Source organism: Monodelphis domestica, chromosome 1, assembly GCF_027887165.1.
Source record: "Monodelphis domestica isolate mMonDom1 chromosome 1, mMonDom1.pri, whole genome shotgun sequence".
NCBI lineage: Eukaryota > Metazoa > Chordata > Mammalia > Didelphimorphia > Didelphidae > Monodelphis > Monodelphis domestica.
The window spans coordinates 466,462,202-466,477,832 of NC_077227.1; the positions used below are offsets into that span (position 1 = coordinate 466,462,202).

General features: G+C 34.5%; 1 protein-coding gene across 10 annotated transcripts in view; it reads right to left on the reverse strand.

Annotated features, from left to right (window-relative positions):
• Positions 1-337: 337 nt before the first annotated feature.
• The window catches only part of TTF1 (transcription termination factor 1), a 32,706-nt gene continuing 17,412 nt past the window's right edge, over positions 338-15,631 (reverse strand). For 6 of the 10 annotated variants that reach the window (XM_016428133.2, XM_056812618.1, XM_007475195.3 and 3 more), the window contains 4 exons: positions 15,332-15,421; positions 11,601-11,666; positions 9,713-9,798; positions 338-938 (listed from right to left, as the gene is read on the reverse strand). In XM_016428133.2, coding sequence (XP_016283619.1) covers positions 757-938; positions 9,713-9,798; positions 11,601-11,666; positions 15,332-15,421 — 424 coding nt within the window. In that variant the 3' untranslated portion in view covers positions 338-756. Of the gene's footprint in view, positions 939-9,712; positions 9,799-11,600; positions 11,667-13,347; positions 13,676-15,331; positions 15,422-15,631 lie in introns of those variants that run through there. The other 4 variants (XR_008915353.1, XR_008915352.1, XM_056812620.1 and 1 more) reach the window with 3 other exon arrangements.

Here is a 15,631-nt window from a genome sequence, read left to right on the forward strand (position 1 = left end):
CTATTTTATATTCATCTCAATGAGGTACATAAAGGAAAGGAAATAATCTCCAACAGTGCTCCTTCTACTAAGCATACATGCACTTTCATTAAAACAAGAATGAAAATCTTCATCTAATAGACTTCTACTTGTTTCATTAACTACAATGAAAGGTAGAGGGAACCACTTATATATTTAAAAATAAACCAATCCCATTCTAAATGGGAGGGGTATCAAACTTAAAACAAATTTATTTTCTTGATAACCTAAAATACAAATATATCAAACTATTGAATGTTCTAAAATACAAGATTATTTTTTTAAAAGCTATTAAACAGAATGAAATTGAGACACTGAATAATAAAAAAAAAATCATTTTATGTAGCAATTAACAATTTTACAAAATACTTTTTCCACAACAACAATGGGAGGTAGAGAGTACAAGTATTCTTAAATCCATTTGACACATAAAGAAAGTGTGCCTGGTTACATAAGTAGTAAATGTTCTTTTTCTTCTAAGCTCATTACATTGCCTCAGTGATGCCACTTTACCTTGAGGGGCCTCAGTTTTTAAAATGAGAGGGATAGAAGTGTCTGTCACTTCTACCTCAAGATATCTTAATGATGTTAAGGCAGAATTAAACAAACAAAAACCCCAACCTTTCCCTGGTCATTATCCATGCCTCTAAAGGTTGAGAATTATGAAAATGACTTAGAAAAAAATGAGCAATGCAATAAATTAAAAACATAAATAAGTAACTTGTGTTTGACTCGAGCTTAGCTGCTTTCTTCTTTATCTTCTTCTTCACTATCACTTTCACAAAAAAAGATGTCTTTGAATCGAAATGACTGCTTTGGCACCTCAGGTTCCTGGACAGTTGTACCTTCTTTCTTCAGTTTCCTCTGTAACCTTTGTTCCAGTAATGGGCGGCTAGTCTCGTAGAGGTAGTCTATAATTTCTAAAGAGGAATAAAATTTCAGTTTAATAACTTAATCTTTTAATCCCTTATGCCTCAATTTCCTTATTTGTAAAAAGGGATAATAGTAGCACTTATCTCCCAAGGTTGTTGTGAGGATCAAATGAGATAACATTTGAAAATGTTTTGCAAATCTTAAATTACTCCACGAATGCTAGCTATTGTTATTTTGTGAAAAGCTTCTAACTCAAAATTAATTCTACATTAAGGTCAAAAGAGAAGGCATACGAACAAAACTTAGACATAAAAGACAGTGTAGAACCTGTGAATTTTAGTAACAGCATTGTATATCTGCAAGAAGCAGAAAACCCCATACTATCAAGTTTATCACCACAGAATACAAATCTAGAGCTTGTTAATGAGAAACATCTAGAAACAGAATTGGGAAAGATAAAAGCCATTGACATAGGGTTAGATCAACACATAAAAACTGAGTTAACAACATCTGACATAAGTTTACATGGCACTGAACAAAATCCAAAGAAAAACATAAGGATTACAGAATTCAGTGACCAAGAGTCAGACTTAGACCAAGACGATTCAATACCAAATGGTGTTATAATAATGGACCAAAAAAGTTATGGAGAACAAGAACCATATGACTTTTTCAAGCTTTTTGGTTGGGATGTGTGGGACACAATTGGGCAAAGTGAATACCTAGATTCAGAACAAACAAAATCTTATGAATATAATGATGATGATGATATCATGGAGACTAGAGGAAACTATGTCCATAGAGAAAATATTTGCCATTGCTGGAGTTAATAGTTATGAAGAATTGCTAGGTAAATTAGACCTTGAGAATAACACTGATGAGGAGGAAGTATCTATCTATACACACAGTGATTATGAATGGGAAGAAACATATTAAAGAAAAAACTGGGAGTTAGATATACAATTTCACATCTATTCTCTAACTTCAACAACATAACATGACAAATACCATCTGTTGAGAAGGATTGAAACTAGGATTAGTTTGAATTCCATAGAGTAATCTACAACAAAACCTTGTGAGAACAAAGACTAGTATAAAAATCTGACAAAAGAAGAGTTAAGGAATTTAATCACATCAAGAAAACCCCTAAGTTTTTAGTGAAAAACTTTAACTTCATAACGATGACAAGTACAAACATCCCAGCAATTGAAGAAAGGAAACACCTAGGATGCAATTGAAGCATTTACTCACATTGCATGAATCTCTTATCAAAGATTTTAATACCAACTTATAGATGAGAACTAAACAGGTTACCCAAATCTCTCAACCTCCATCTAAAAACAAATCTGTACTGGGGGGGAGGGGGGGGTAGGAAGAGACGGAGGGTATACCATGAAGATATTACCTCATGGTTTCAGATATCTCATAAGATACAACAGTATAGCTACAATGATGTAAAACATTATGACCATAATATTAACAGTGATACAGAAGAACACAAAGTAACAACTCAAAGAAAAATGCATAATAAGATAAGATATATCTGAAGTATTGCCAATAGCCCCAACTCTAACAACAACAACAAATCAACAATTGTCCATACAAATGGAAAGCTATACATGAGAATATAAAAACAAATATGAAAGCACTGTATATAACACCACAAATGAAAGACACGAGAGTACAAGTTAAAACAGAAATAAGCACTGCAAAAACAATGATGAGATAGCCCCATATATGAAGATTATACCTCCAATTATAAATTGTCTCTGCTTACAAGAAGGAAAATGAAACAAAGTTACTTAACTAAGAAGATACATCTCTGCAAAATACATTATATTATGTACAAATTCTATTTATACCAACAAGAACATAAGAACCATAGACTAAAGGAAAATTCTATCTCCAAGTAAAATTCAAAAGTCAAGATAATCTTCTAATACAAACATCTTAAAAAAGCAATTTTACATAAAATGAAACCCCTTGTGAAACTGAACATCAAATAATATTAGACAACATCATATTTCAAAATCATAAAATACATCTTGAAAAATTTATATAGTACAACATATGACATACACCCACATATGAAGATTATCATATGGAAAAGCATATTTCCACGCATGTACCTCAGAGATGTTAGACTTATCCCAAGATGTACAGGTGGTAAGAGGCAGATAAGGAATTGGCTTCAAATTTACTGGCCTTTCTAATAGTAACATGGTACCCTCCATAGATTTTTCTACAGGGAGACTACTTAGCATACTGGAGGTCTTTTCCTTAATCTTTTTAACTGCTTTAAGGATTATGTTTGATGAGACATTAATGAAGTAGTTTAAAAAGCATTACAATCTCAAACTATAGTCATATAAAAAATGATCTACATCAGTACTGATTAGAGAAATGCATTAAAAATAACTTTGAGGTACCACCTCACACCTATCAGATTGGCTAATATGAAAGAAGAGGAAAATGATAAATGTTGGAGGGGTGTGGTAAAATTGGGACACTAATGAATAATTGGTGGAGTTACTGTGCATTGCTCCAACCATTCTAGAAGGCAATTTGGAACTATGCCCATAGCTATAAAACTGTTCATACTTTTTGATACTGAAATATCATATCACTATTAGAAAAAAGATTAAACAAAAAAAAAGGAAAGGACCTATTTATAAAAAATTTACAGTAGCTCTTTTTGTGGTGGCAAAGAATTGGAAATTGAGGTGATGTATATCAAGTGGAGAATGGTTGAACAAATTATAGCAGATGACTGTGATGGAATACTATTGTGCTCTAAGAAATGAGCAGGAGGACTTCAGTTGAATCTCAAAAGATCTACAAGAATTGATGCATAGTAAAGTGAGCAGAACCAGAAGAATATTGTATACAATAATAGCAATATTGTACAATGATTAAATGAGAAAGAGTAATACATTTATCTAGGACAATTCTGAAGGACTTAAAACAAAGAATGCTATTAATTTCCAGGGAAATAACTGATGGAGTATGAATGCAAATTGAAGCATATTATTTTTCACTTTATTTGTGTTTTGGTTTTATGAGTATTCTCTCACAACCTGACCAATATGGAAATATCTTACAACATCCTATCTATATATATAATCCAGATCAAATGGCTTACGATCTCAGGAAGGATGGAAATGGAGGGAGTGAGAAAATTTGGATGTTATAATTTTGGAAAAATATATGTAAAAGATTGTTATTACATTTAATTAGGGAAAATTATTACTATCAATTCATGTTAAATAAAAGGCTTATCGGGTGATAAGTGATAACTATAAATCAGTGCTTGATTTTCTTTTCTTTTCTATCTAGGATATTTTCCATGGTTACATGATTCATGATTTTTGCCACCCCTCTTCCCTACCCCCTTTTGGAGCTGACAAGCAATTCCATTGGGTTATACATGTATCATTGTTCAACATCTATTTCCATGTTATTCATATTTGCAATAGAGTGATCTTTTAACGCCAAAACTCCAATCATATCCCCATCGAACTATGTGATCAATCATATATTTTTCTTCTGCCTTTCTGCTCTCAGTTCTTTCTTTGGAAATGGATAGTGTTCTTTCTCATAAGTTCCTCTGGATTGTACTGGATCATTGCATTGCTGCTAGTAGAATAGTCTAGTACATTTGATTGTACCATAATGTATCAGCCTCTGTGTACAATGTTTTCCTGGTTCTGCTCCTTTTGCTCTGCATCAGTTCCTGGAGGTCTTTCCAGTTCACATGGAATTCCTCCAGTTCATTATTCCTCTCAGCACAACAGTATTCCATCACCAACACATACCACAATTTGTTCAGCTATTTCCCAATTGATCGACACCCCTTCATTTTCCAACTTTTTGACATCACAAAGAGCGCAGCTATAAATATTTTTGTATAAGTATTTTTCCTTATTATCACATTGGAGTACAAACCTAGCAGTGGTATGGCTGGATCAAAGGGCAAGCATTCTTTTAAAGCCCTTTGAGCAAAATTCTAAATTGCCCTCCAGAATGGCTGGACCAATTCACAACTCCACCAGCAGTGTCCTAATTTTGTCACATCTCCAATATTTATCACTTTCCTTTGTTGCCATATTGGCCAGTCTTCTAGGTGTGAGGTGATACCTCAGAGTTGTTTTTGTTTGTATTTCTCTAATCAGGAGGGATTTAGAACACTTTTTCATGTGATTATTGATAGTTTTGAGTTCTGCATGTGAAAACTGCCTGTTCATATCCCTTGACCATTTGTCAATTGGGAAATGCAGTGCCTGATTTTCAAACAAACATAACAAAGTACACAACCAGTATGGTTTTCCATTCACTATTCTCTTGTGGTAGTAATACTCATGAGCTCTGACTATAAAATAATATGACTGATTTTTCTAACATAAGCATATTTAAATGAACATTATTCTTTAAAACATTATACTGAAAAACACTACATTTATTGGAATCATTCTGGTTCTGCTCAAAATCTTGTGTTACATATAAAAGTCACTAGATGAGATAATCAATATGATTTTATGGTCACATTTTTTTTAAACCCTTACCTTCCATCTTGGAGTCAATACTGTGTATTGGCTCCAAGGCAGAAGAGTGGTAAGGGCTAGGCAATGGGGGTCAAATGACTTGCCCAGGGTCACACAGCTGGGAAGTGTGAGGCCAGATTTGAACCCAGGACCTCCTGTCTTTAGGTCTGGCTCTCAGTCCACTGAGCTACCCAGCTCCCCCCTTATGGTCACATTTAAAAAAAAAAATGAAAACTAGCTACTAGCTTCTAATGACATCTGGCCATTTCCAAAAACCAATCTCCCCCAAATCAATGATGCATTATTGAGCCTATTAAACTTTTTTTGATACACTGATTAATTGTACTGATTTTTTCCTTTCTATAAAAAATACTACTTGTCATGTGGGATGGCTCTCCAGGAGATGGAGGGGAAAGGATAGAGTGAAGAAGTGGCAAGGCAAAAAACCAAAAGATATCAATACAAATTTAATTTTTAATTTTAGTTTTTTTTCAGTTACAGGTAGAAGCTATTTTTGACAATTATTTTCTGGCATTTTAGAATTCATACCTGAATTTTTTCATACAATACCTACTTCTATATTGATCATGTTGTGGTTGAAGACATATAAGATACAATAAAAATCTCATTAAGAAAATAAAATAGAATATGGCATGCTTCGAGGTCCACTCAAATCAAGAGTTCCTTCTTTAGCTGTGGGGGTAGCATTTTCATCATTGTTCTTTGTGGTTATCTTGGAAACTTGCTTTGCTGATAATGGTTTAGTACTTCACAGTTGATCATATTTATGTTACTGTCTCAATTGTTCTTCTGGTTCTGCTGATTTCACTTTATATCAATTCATATAAGTTTTTTTCAGTTTTTTATGAACTCATCCTATTCAACATTTCTTATGATACAAGAGTAATTTCATTATACAACTACTTACCACAACTTCATCCAAGCCCAGTTTCCAATTCTCCACTACAAAAGGAGCTGCTAAAAATATTTTTGTGTTTTTCTCTCATCTTTGATCTCTTTGGGATCCAGACATATTGCTGTCAAAGGGTAAGCATAGTTCACTGGCCTTTGAGCCTAGTTCCATCTTGCTCTTCAGAATGTTTTCATCAGTTCATAGTTCCACCAACAGTATATTAGTGTCCCAACTTTATATGGAGAGGTGACCTGACTACTGTCTTGCTCCAAAAAGGTTGAATTAGGGACAGTTCTTAGAGAGGTATCATAAGAGTCAAATTGTAAAAAGTTTATAAAGTCAGATTTCTGATCAGCCTCAAGAAAGCACTAACTGGGGTTGTACAATAATGTGACAAGCTGTCTGATTCATGAAACAGCGGATGACCTTAACATAGGAGGTATTCAGAGACTGAATGTCTAGCTGTCAGGAATGCTATGTGAAAGGATGCTTGCATTTGGTGGGTAATAGGTTAAATGATACCTATGGGACACCTTTGAATTCGAAAAGCCGATGTTCTTGTATGCCTTTTGATACTTAACTAACATATTAGGAGTTCTCCTAGGGAGAAGATGTCTATTTCTTTTTCTTTCTTTCTTTTTGTAAAGTCTTACTTTCTGGGAGCAGCTGGGTGGCTCAGTAGATTGAGAGCCAGGCCTAGAGATGGGAGGTCCTAGGTTGAAATCTGACCTCAGATACTTCCTAGCCCTTACCACTCTTCTGCTTTAGAACCAATATACAGTATTGATTCTAAGATGGAAGGTAAGGGTTAAAAAAAAAAAGTCTTACTTTCTGTTTTTAAAATGAATACTATGTATTTGTTCCAAGCTAGAAAGGGTTAGGCAATGGGGGTTAAATGACTTGCTAAGGTCACACAGCTAGGAAGTATTTGAGGTCAAATTTGAACCCAAGTCTTGCCTGGCTTTGTAGGCCTGGTTCTCAATCTATTGAGCCACCTTAGTTGCCCCCTTTCTGACTATTTCTTTATGTAAGTAGTTTATCAATGGGAATTTTAATTTTCTTGTCCTCTTGTTATTTTTCATGTTTTTACTTTACTTTTTTATAATTTATTTTTATTTTCTGTGCGAAATTCTTTTCCATCCTCTATTCTCTCCTTAATCCACTGAGAAGGCAAGAAATTGATATCTATTATACATATGAAATCATGCAAAACATTTTTCCTTGTCAACCATGTTGCAAAAAAAATAACAATAAAGAGAAAGAGAGAAATAAAAAAATGCTTCAATCTTCATTCACGAGTTCATAAATTCTCTCTCTGGAGGTAGACAGCATTTTTCCTTAGTCCAGTGAAATTTTACCATATTGATCAGAGTAGCTAAATGTTTCATAGCTGACTACTATTACATATTGCTGTTATTGTGTGCAATATTCTGTTCACTTCTCTTTGTATCAATTCAAACAAATCTTTCTCAGATTTTTCTGAAACCAACCTGGTATTTCTAGTTCAAAGGCTATGTGTAGTTTCATAGCCTTGAGTTCACAATTCTTTCAGAAGTGCATTTAGTGTCCTATCTTTCCACATTCCCTCCATCCTTTTCTGTCATAATAGCCAACTGATAAGTGTGAGGTTTACCTTGGAGTTGTTTAATTTGTATTTCTCTATTTAAATGGAAATAATTTGCCAAATATTAATTGAAACCAGTATCCCAAAAATCTGAATATTAATCTTCCAGATGAATATTTAATTCTAGTTAAAACTGAGTTATGCTAAGTAAACAGATAGTAGGACCAGAGTGACATTATTATAATCACTGTTAAGTTTAACTCCGTTTTTTAGTATTCTTTTTAGTACTCTTCAAAGTTAACAACATAAGAAATTTCATCTAACCTATTTGTCTTAAATTATTCACATATAACCTTTGATTTATCCTTTTGTAGCTGCAGAATGACAAGCTTGTTTGGTAGTACTTTATTTGCTTTCTTTCCTATATCTACGAATTTAACCATCTCATCTTTTTCCCTTAATAAAAATACAAAGATCTCAGGCTTCAGGCCAGCTGAGTACTAAAAGCCTTTTTTGGGTGATTTCTGATTTGCCTGTAGGTTTCCTCTTCCAAAAAAAGAGTATTTCTGTACCCAGTAAAAAAAAGCCCATTTGTGTCTTTACTTTTCCTGCTCTCCTCTCTTAGACAGTCATTGTACCAGCTACTTCCTGAGTGAACACACTAGTACAAGTAGCAGAAGCCTAAAGAAGAGATTGCAGCATAGGGCAAAACAAAACACACATTGTCTCTCCTTAAATGAGTTTACCTGCCCATTTTCACTTTTTAGAAACAGAAAACTGCCAGCAACCACCAGGTGCTTTACATCCTTTCCTAGCTAAAATAGGTCACAGATTACACTAGTTCTTTGGCAGTGGGCAGGGACATCACTACAAGAAACTGCAATTTCTCCCTCTACAAAAGTCTGCTTTAATAAGGTAGTTGTTCAGAACTAATTTCAGAATTTATAACCTCTTCTGGCAAAACATTTATAATATCAATTTACTTTTTAAACCCATACCTTCTATTTTAAAATGGATACTAAGTATTGGTTCCAAGGCAGAAGAGAAAAGTAAGGGCTAGACAATTGGGGTTAATTTGTCTAGGCCTGTGTTGGTGAACCTATGGCACATGTGCAGGAGGGGGCTGCTCCCTTCCTTCTCTCCACCATGCCTGAGGACATTTCTCACAACACTGTGCCCCTCTGTCCAGCAGCCCAAAGGTAGTGCTTCCTCCCTCCCCTATCTGGGGTAAGGTGGGGGGCTCACATGCAGTTAGGTCACTAGGTCTCTAAAAGGTTCATGCCACCAGAAAGTGTCTGAAGTCACATTTGAACACACGACTTCCTATCTCTAGGCCTAGATCTCATCCACTGAACTACCTAGATGCCCACTAAGAATAGATTTTAAATTGCTTTGTTGGAAACCCTATGATACAATGTCACTTGAACCAGTGGTTCTCAAATCTTTTTTGAGCAATAGGACTTCTTTTTACTGTCAAAATGTTTTAGACCTTCTCCCCATAATATTTGCATCATTACTATTTGTTGAGAAAAAGTATTACAAAACACTGTGAATTCAGTGATATTTTTAAGAAAGGATTTGTTTTTTCCATTAGCATAAATGAATGATAGATCGTATAAAACTGTCAACACAAAACCTCTTATCCATGTTGCATGTTTTCTAGTGGTCAAATGGAGAACAAAATGGTAAAGTTTGATGGAATTGGTAACCAGGGTCCACAGCTCATAAGTTGAGAATCACTGATTTAAACCATATGTCACTGGCAACAAAGGGAAATAATATTGCCAAATTAAGACTACTGACCTGGGAATGTCTTCTTCTGCCAAAAAGGGACACAGGTAGCTTTTAGTTTATAAAATTTAGATTGAACATAGGATGGAGGAACATCTCTTTAAAAAAAAAAAAGAAAGAAAATTTATATTCATCATTTATTGACTCACAAATTCAATACTCTGAAAAAACTATATTATTGGCATCATTATTATTAGTAATATAATTACAATGGTTAGAGATTATATAGGAAGTCCTGGGTTCAAATCTGACCTCACACTTCCTTCCTGTGTGGCCCTGGCCAAGTTACCTAAGTATAACTGCCTAGTCTATAACCCTCTTCTGCCTTGGAACTCATACATAGCATTGATTGTAAGATAGGATGTAAGTTGTTTTTTTTTTAACAAACAAAAAAACCCCACACAAATAAAAGCACTAAATAACATCTGATTCAAAGAAAATTTAGGCTCATCAGGGGGACAGAATTTCATTTTTTTCCCTCCATGAAGATAGAATAGGAAATTTATTGCTTAATCTAAAGATAAGGAAATGGGTCCAAAGTAAACATTATTTGACCTTGGGGACCTTTACTTGTATGGATTTCAATTTCCTTTTCTACAGAATGACAAGAGTTGAATTAAATGACCTTTATGGCTCCTTCTAGCTCAGAGTTTGATTTGCCCAAAGTCACACAGCTAGGGAAGTGTCAGAATCAGGAATAACACAATAGCAATACTTATAATAGTGTTTATAATACAGAACAAAGTGTAGGTTGCAATTTTGGAAGGACCATATCTATGTTTTAAAACATGGTTTTCAGTTAGTTAATTCAACAGTTTTCTCAGTTGTAATCAATCACAAACAATATTAATCACCTACTTTGTTTCAGGAAGTGTTCTGGGAACTAGGGATACAAAGAGAAAAATAAAAAAGTCCTTGCCTTCAAGGAGCTTTAAAGAGAGGCACCTGTTTTATTTTATTTTTATAACAGTTAGGAAGTATTTACTGATTATCATGTGGACTGCACTCTGTTAAGAACTGGAAGGGACCTAAAAGTATTTTAGAAATATAGACAACTTATAATTTAGTTGGGGATACAAGTCTAACAAGAAAGGGGAATCCAGGCTTGAGTATCAAATGAATAATAACGAAGCTTCATAGGCAGGTATGGGTTGATAAATGTTCAATGACTGACTCTGAAAGCCCACCAGATACACTCTTAAATTTAACCTCAACATGGCCAATTTGTTTTCTTTGAGTTCACATGTTTCTAACCAAGGATTAATGGGGTCAGGAAAGGAGAAAAAGTAGACCCTTTATTGGGGAGGGGGGGGGAAGTAAAATTAAAAAAACAACAACAACAACAAAACGTAATACAGTAAGATCCACAGAAGGGAAGATCTTATAGTTATGACAAGTTTGGCTTAGTCTCTGTTATGGTCAAACATTCAATGGAAAAGTAAAAAATACAGACAACCAAATATAGACTATATTGTCATATAGACAACCAAAACTAAAACTCACTCATTTCTCCCTCCACTTTTATTTTTCAAAGAACTCTTCCCCCTGTCTTAGAATTGAAACTAATATCAGTTCTAAGGCAGAACTGCAAGAACTACAATTGAGGTTAAGTAACTTGTCCAGGGTCATACAGCTAAGTGTCTGAGGTCAAATTTGAATCCAGAATCTCCCATTTACAGGCCTTGCTTTTTATTCACTGAGACATCTAACTGCCATTGGTTAGGTTTTATAGTACATTAAATTCCCTTTTCAAATGAGGTGAATTTACCAATACTTCTCTAAAGATTTTCAGTGAGGATTAGTTTCATATTATTCCTAAAAATTTATAAGCCATCCCTTAAGAAATTATATCATGTGACTATTTCTTCTGATTAGCCTAAAATCAAACAAATATTCTTACCCAATTGCACCAGCAAGATGTTCCCAATTAATTTCATTAGCTTCTTGTACATTTGTTTGATATAACCTGAGAGGAAATCAGTTATAAATTAATCAAATCTGTTGTATGTCAAGTCACTTATTGACCAAATAGATCCAGAAAAAAGAAATAAAGCAGGTGTACCAATGGTTTAAAAAAAAAAAGAGTGGAATGGACTAGATAAATAAGAGCTAGGAGAGAAATATAGTAGCTTACTATCTTAGTAATCTAAGAACACAAACTCTTGGAGGAAACACTCCCTATTTATTCAACAATAACTTCTGGGAAAACTAGAAAACAAATTTGTCTACTGATTTAGACCAGGGATTCTTAAATGAAGATCCATGAACTTAAAAGAAATTTTTTTTGGATAATTATTTCAAAACAATCAGCTTCCATTGTAATCCTATGTATTTTGTTTTATACATTTAAAATTTTTATTCTGAAAAGGTCTTTAGGCTTCACCAAACTGCCAGAGTTAAAAAATAAAAATCACAAAAATACAAATTACAAAAATGTTAAGAACTTATGGTTAAGAACACTCATGGAAAGTATCAAAATAAGCTCCAAATAGCTAAGAGATTGAAATCTAAGAATTCTTGTCATTTAAAAAATTAGAGATGAAAGGCATTTTTCACAACTGTGGTTAGAAAGAAAAGTCATAACCAGACAAGGATAAGACTACAAAGAAAAAAATAAAACGGTCAATTAAAAATTTTTTTAAACAATTAAAAAACTTTTCTGCAAACAAAATAAATGTAGCTTGAATAAGAGAAGCCATGGATTGGACCAAAAAACAAACAAAAAACCAAAACCACCAAAAAAAGCATCATATCCAATACTTCTGACAAAACTCTTAACATTCAAATTCTTTAGTGAACTGACACAAATATATAAGCCTAAGTAAGCACCACTCCCCATAGATAAGTGGTCAAAAGACATGAACAATTTAAAAAATAGGACATGCAGGGACAGGTAGGTGGCTCAGTCGGTAAACAGCCAGGCCTAGAGACAAGAGATCCTGGGTTCAAATTTGGTCTCAGATGCTTCCTAGCTGTGGGGTCCTGGGCAAGTCACTTAACTCAATTCCCTAGCCCCAGTTGCTCTTCTGCCTTGAAACTAAGACAGAAGGTAAGGGTTAAAAAAAAAAAGTATTCTAGGCAGGGGTGCACTAGCAAATATTTAATAATTGGCTCTCCAAAATCCCATCCAAAAACACTTTTATCTTTAATCCACATGAATATTTTTTCCATCACTTTTTATATCTCAATAATCAACTAACAATAAGGGTTTTACTGATTTCAAAGGTACAAATTATCACACTGAAAATTTTTAAACTGGCTATAGCTGGTCTGAACTGGCCCTGACATATCCATGATTATAGAACTATAAAAGGAGAGAAAACCACAGAATGGACTGGGAAGGGAAGTCTCAAAGAAAAGATGGGATATAATAGTAGAAGGACAGACAGGATTTGAAGGGAGGAGGGTATGTACGCATGCCAAGTACAGTGAGCTACATAGGCATAGCTATGGCATCAAGGGTGAAGCTATGCTTAGGAAGCAGTGAGTAAATTCAGCTCCATTTTAAAAAAAAATTATTTATTTAGAATGTTTTCCCCTGGTTATATGATTCATATTCTTCCCCTCCCCTCTTACCTTCTTCCTTCCTGGAGCTAACAAGCAATTCCACTAGATTATACATATATCATTGTTCAAAACCTACTTACATATTACTCATATTTGCAGTAGAGTGACCATTTAATGCCAAAACCCCAATCACATCCTCATTGAATCACGTGATTGATCGTATGTTTTTCTTCTGTGTTTCTGCTCCCACAGTTCTCTCTCTGGATGTGGATAATGTTTTTTCTCCTAAATCCCTCAGAATTGTCCTGGATCATTTGAATTGCTGCTGGTAGAGAAGTCCACTACATTCAATTGTGCCACAGTGTATCAGTCTCTGTGTACAATGTTTTCCTGGTTCTGCTCCTCTCACTCTGCATCAATTCCTGGAGGTCTTTTCAGTTCACATGGAATTCCCCCAGTTCATTATTCCTTTGAGCACAATAGTATTCCATCACCAACAGATACCACAATTTGTTCAGCCATTCCCCAATTGAAGGGCATCCCCTCATTTTCCAATTTTTTGCCACCACAAAGAGCATAGCTATGAATATCCTTGTACTAGTCTTTTTTCCTTATGATCTCTTTGGGGTATAAACCCAGCAGTGGCATGGCTGGATCAAAGGACAGACAGACTTTTAGCGCCCTTTGGGCATAGTTCCAAATTGCCCTCCAGAATAGTTGGACCAATTTATGTGGAGGGTTTCTCTAATATTAAATCATCTTTGCATTCCTGGTATAAATCCTACCTGCTCATAGTGAATAATCCTTGTGATAACTTGCTGTAGTCTTTTTGCTAGTATTTTATTTAAGACTTTTGCATCTATGTTCATTAAGGAGATTGGTCTATAGTTTTGTTTCTGTTTTTGGTCTGCCTGGCTTTGGGATCAACAGCCCCATTTTCTTCCTAAGTTCTTGTTCCACATCACCAACTATTGACTGGATATTTTGAACTGATTGTACTGTGGGTATATCAAATTCACCAAGTCAATTTTCACTACTCTTTTGAACTTCCCTATCTTCTTCAAGGGTACCACCATCCTTCTAGTCACTCAGATTTTAAACCTTGGAATCCCCTTTAACTGTTCTTTCTCTTTTACCTCACATATCCATTAATTGCCATATCTTTTCAATTCTACCCCCACATCTCTCAAATTCAACTTCTCTCTACCCACAAGATAATCACCAAAGTTATTTTATCATTTCTCACCTGGACTAGAGCCAGTAGCCTCCTAATTGGTCTCACTGCCTAAAGGATTCCCTCTCTCTAATCCATCACTATTGTCAAAATTACTTTCATAAAACACAACTGTAATACTGGAATAATATTAAGATTAAGATAATATTATTCCAATAGTAACCATGCTACTCTCTTATTTAACAATAACTCTAGAGTCAATAGAAATGCCTTTGTTTGGCATATTAACTGTTTTAGATAAACCTTACTAGCTTTAATAAAGATTATTGTCTTTCCTATAGTAAATTCAAGCTGGCTTTAAACATTTTTTAAAACTCTGACCTTCTGTCTTAAAATTGATTTTAAAGCAAAATAGCTATAAGAGCTAGGCAATTGGGGTTAAGCGACTTGCCCAAGCTCACACAGCTAAGAAGTGTCTGAGGCCAGATTTGGTCCTCCTGTCTCCAGGCCTGGCATTCTTTCCATTGGGCCACCTAGATACTCTCACTAACTTTTGTGCTGTTCTTCAGACAGGTCCCTTTATCTCCTATTTCTGGCACAGGCTGTCTTCTATGTGTGGACTGTACTACCTCCTTACCTCCATCTCTTAGGATCTCTAGTTTCCTTCAAAGTTCAGCTCAAATTATTTATGAAGTTTTTTCTGATTCTTTCTAGCTGTTACTTCCTTCCCTGTCAAAAGTACCTTGTATGTATTTACCTATGTATAAGTTGTCTACCTTGATAAAATTTAAGTTCTTTGTGGGCAGGAATTCTTCCACTGTTGTCTTTGCATCTTTAGAACTTTGTCTGGCATATAGTAAGATACTTAAGAAATACCTGTTGATTTTCTGTCCTTATGAAAAGTTTTGAAAGTCAGAGATTATCTTTGAACATATTTGAAGTTTTTGTACCTTTCAATAAGATTGATTTTGGCACGCAGAGCATTTGTCCCACGGTACACAACCTTCCCATTGGTCATCCGCTTGGTTAGAATTTCGGGCCTATGTTAAAGGTAACAAATATACAATTTTATAATTTCAGAGAAAAGCTTCCATTGGAAAAATATATTTTAGTAATTTTAGGTCCTTAAATTACCCTCATCCAGTATATTAATCTGAATTCTCTCATTTATTAGGTTCTACTTCATAGACATAAATCCACCTGTTTTTATTAAGGATTAGAAAAATCTGCATGCTATGTACTCAATATTT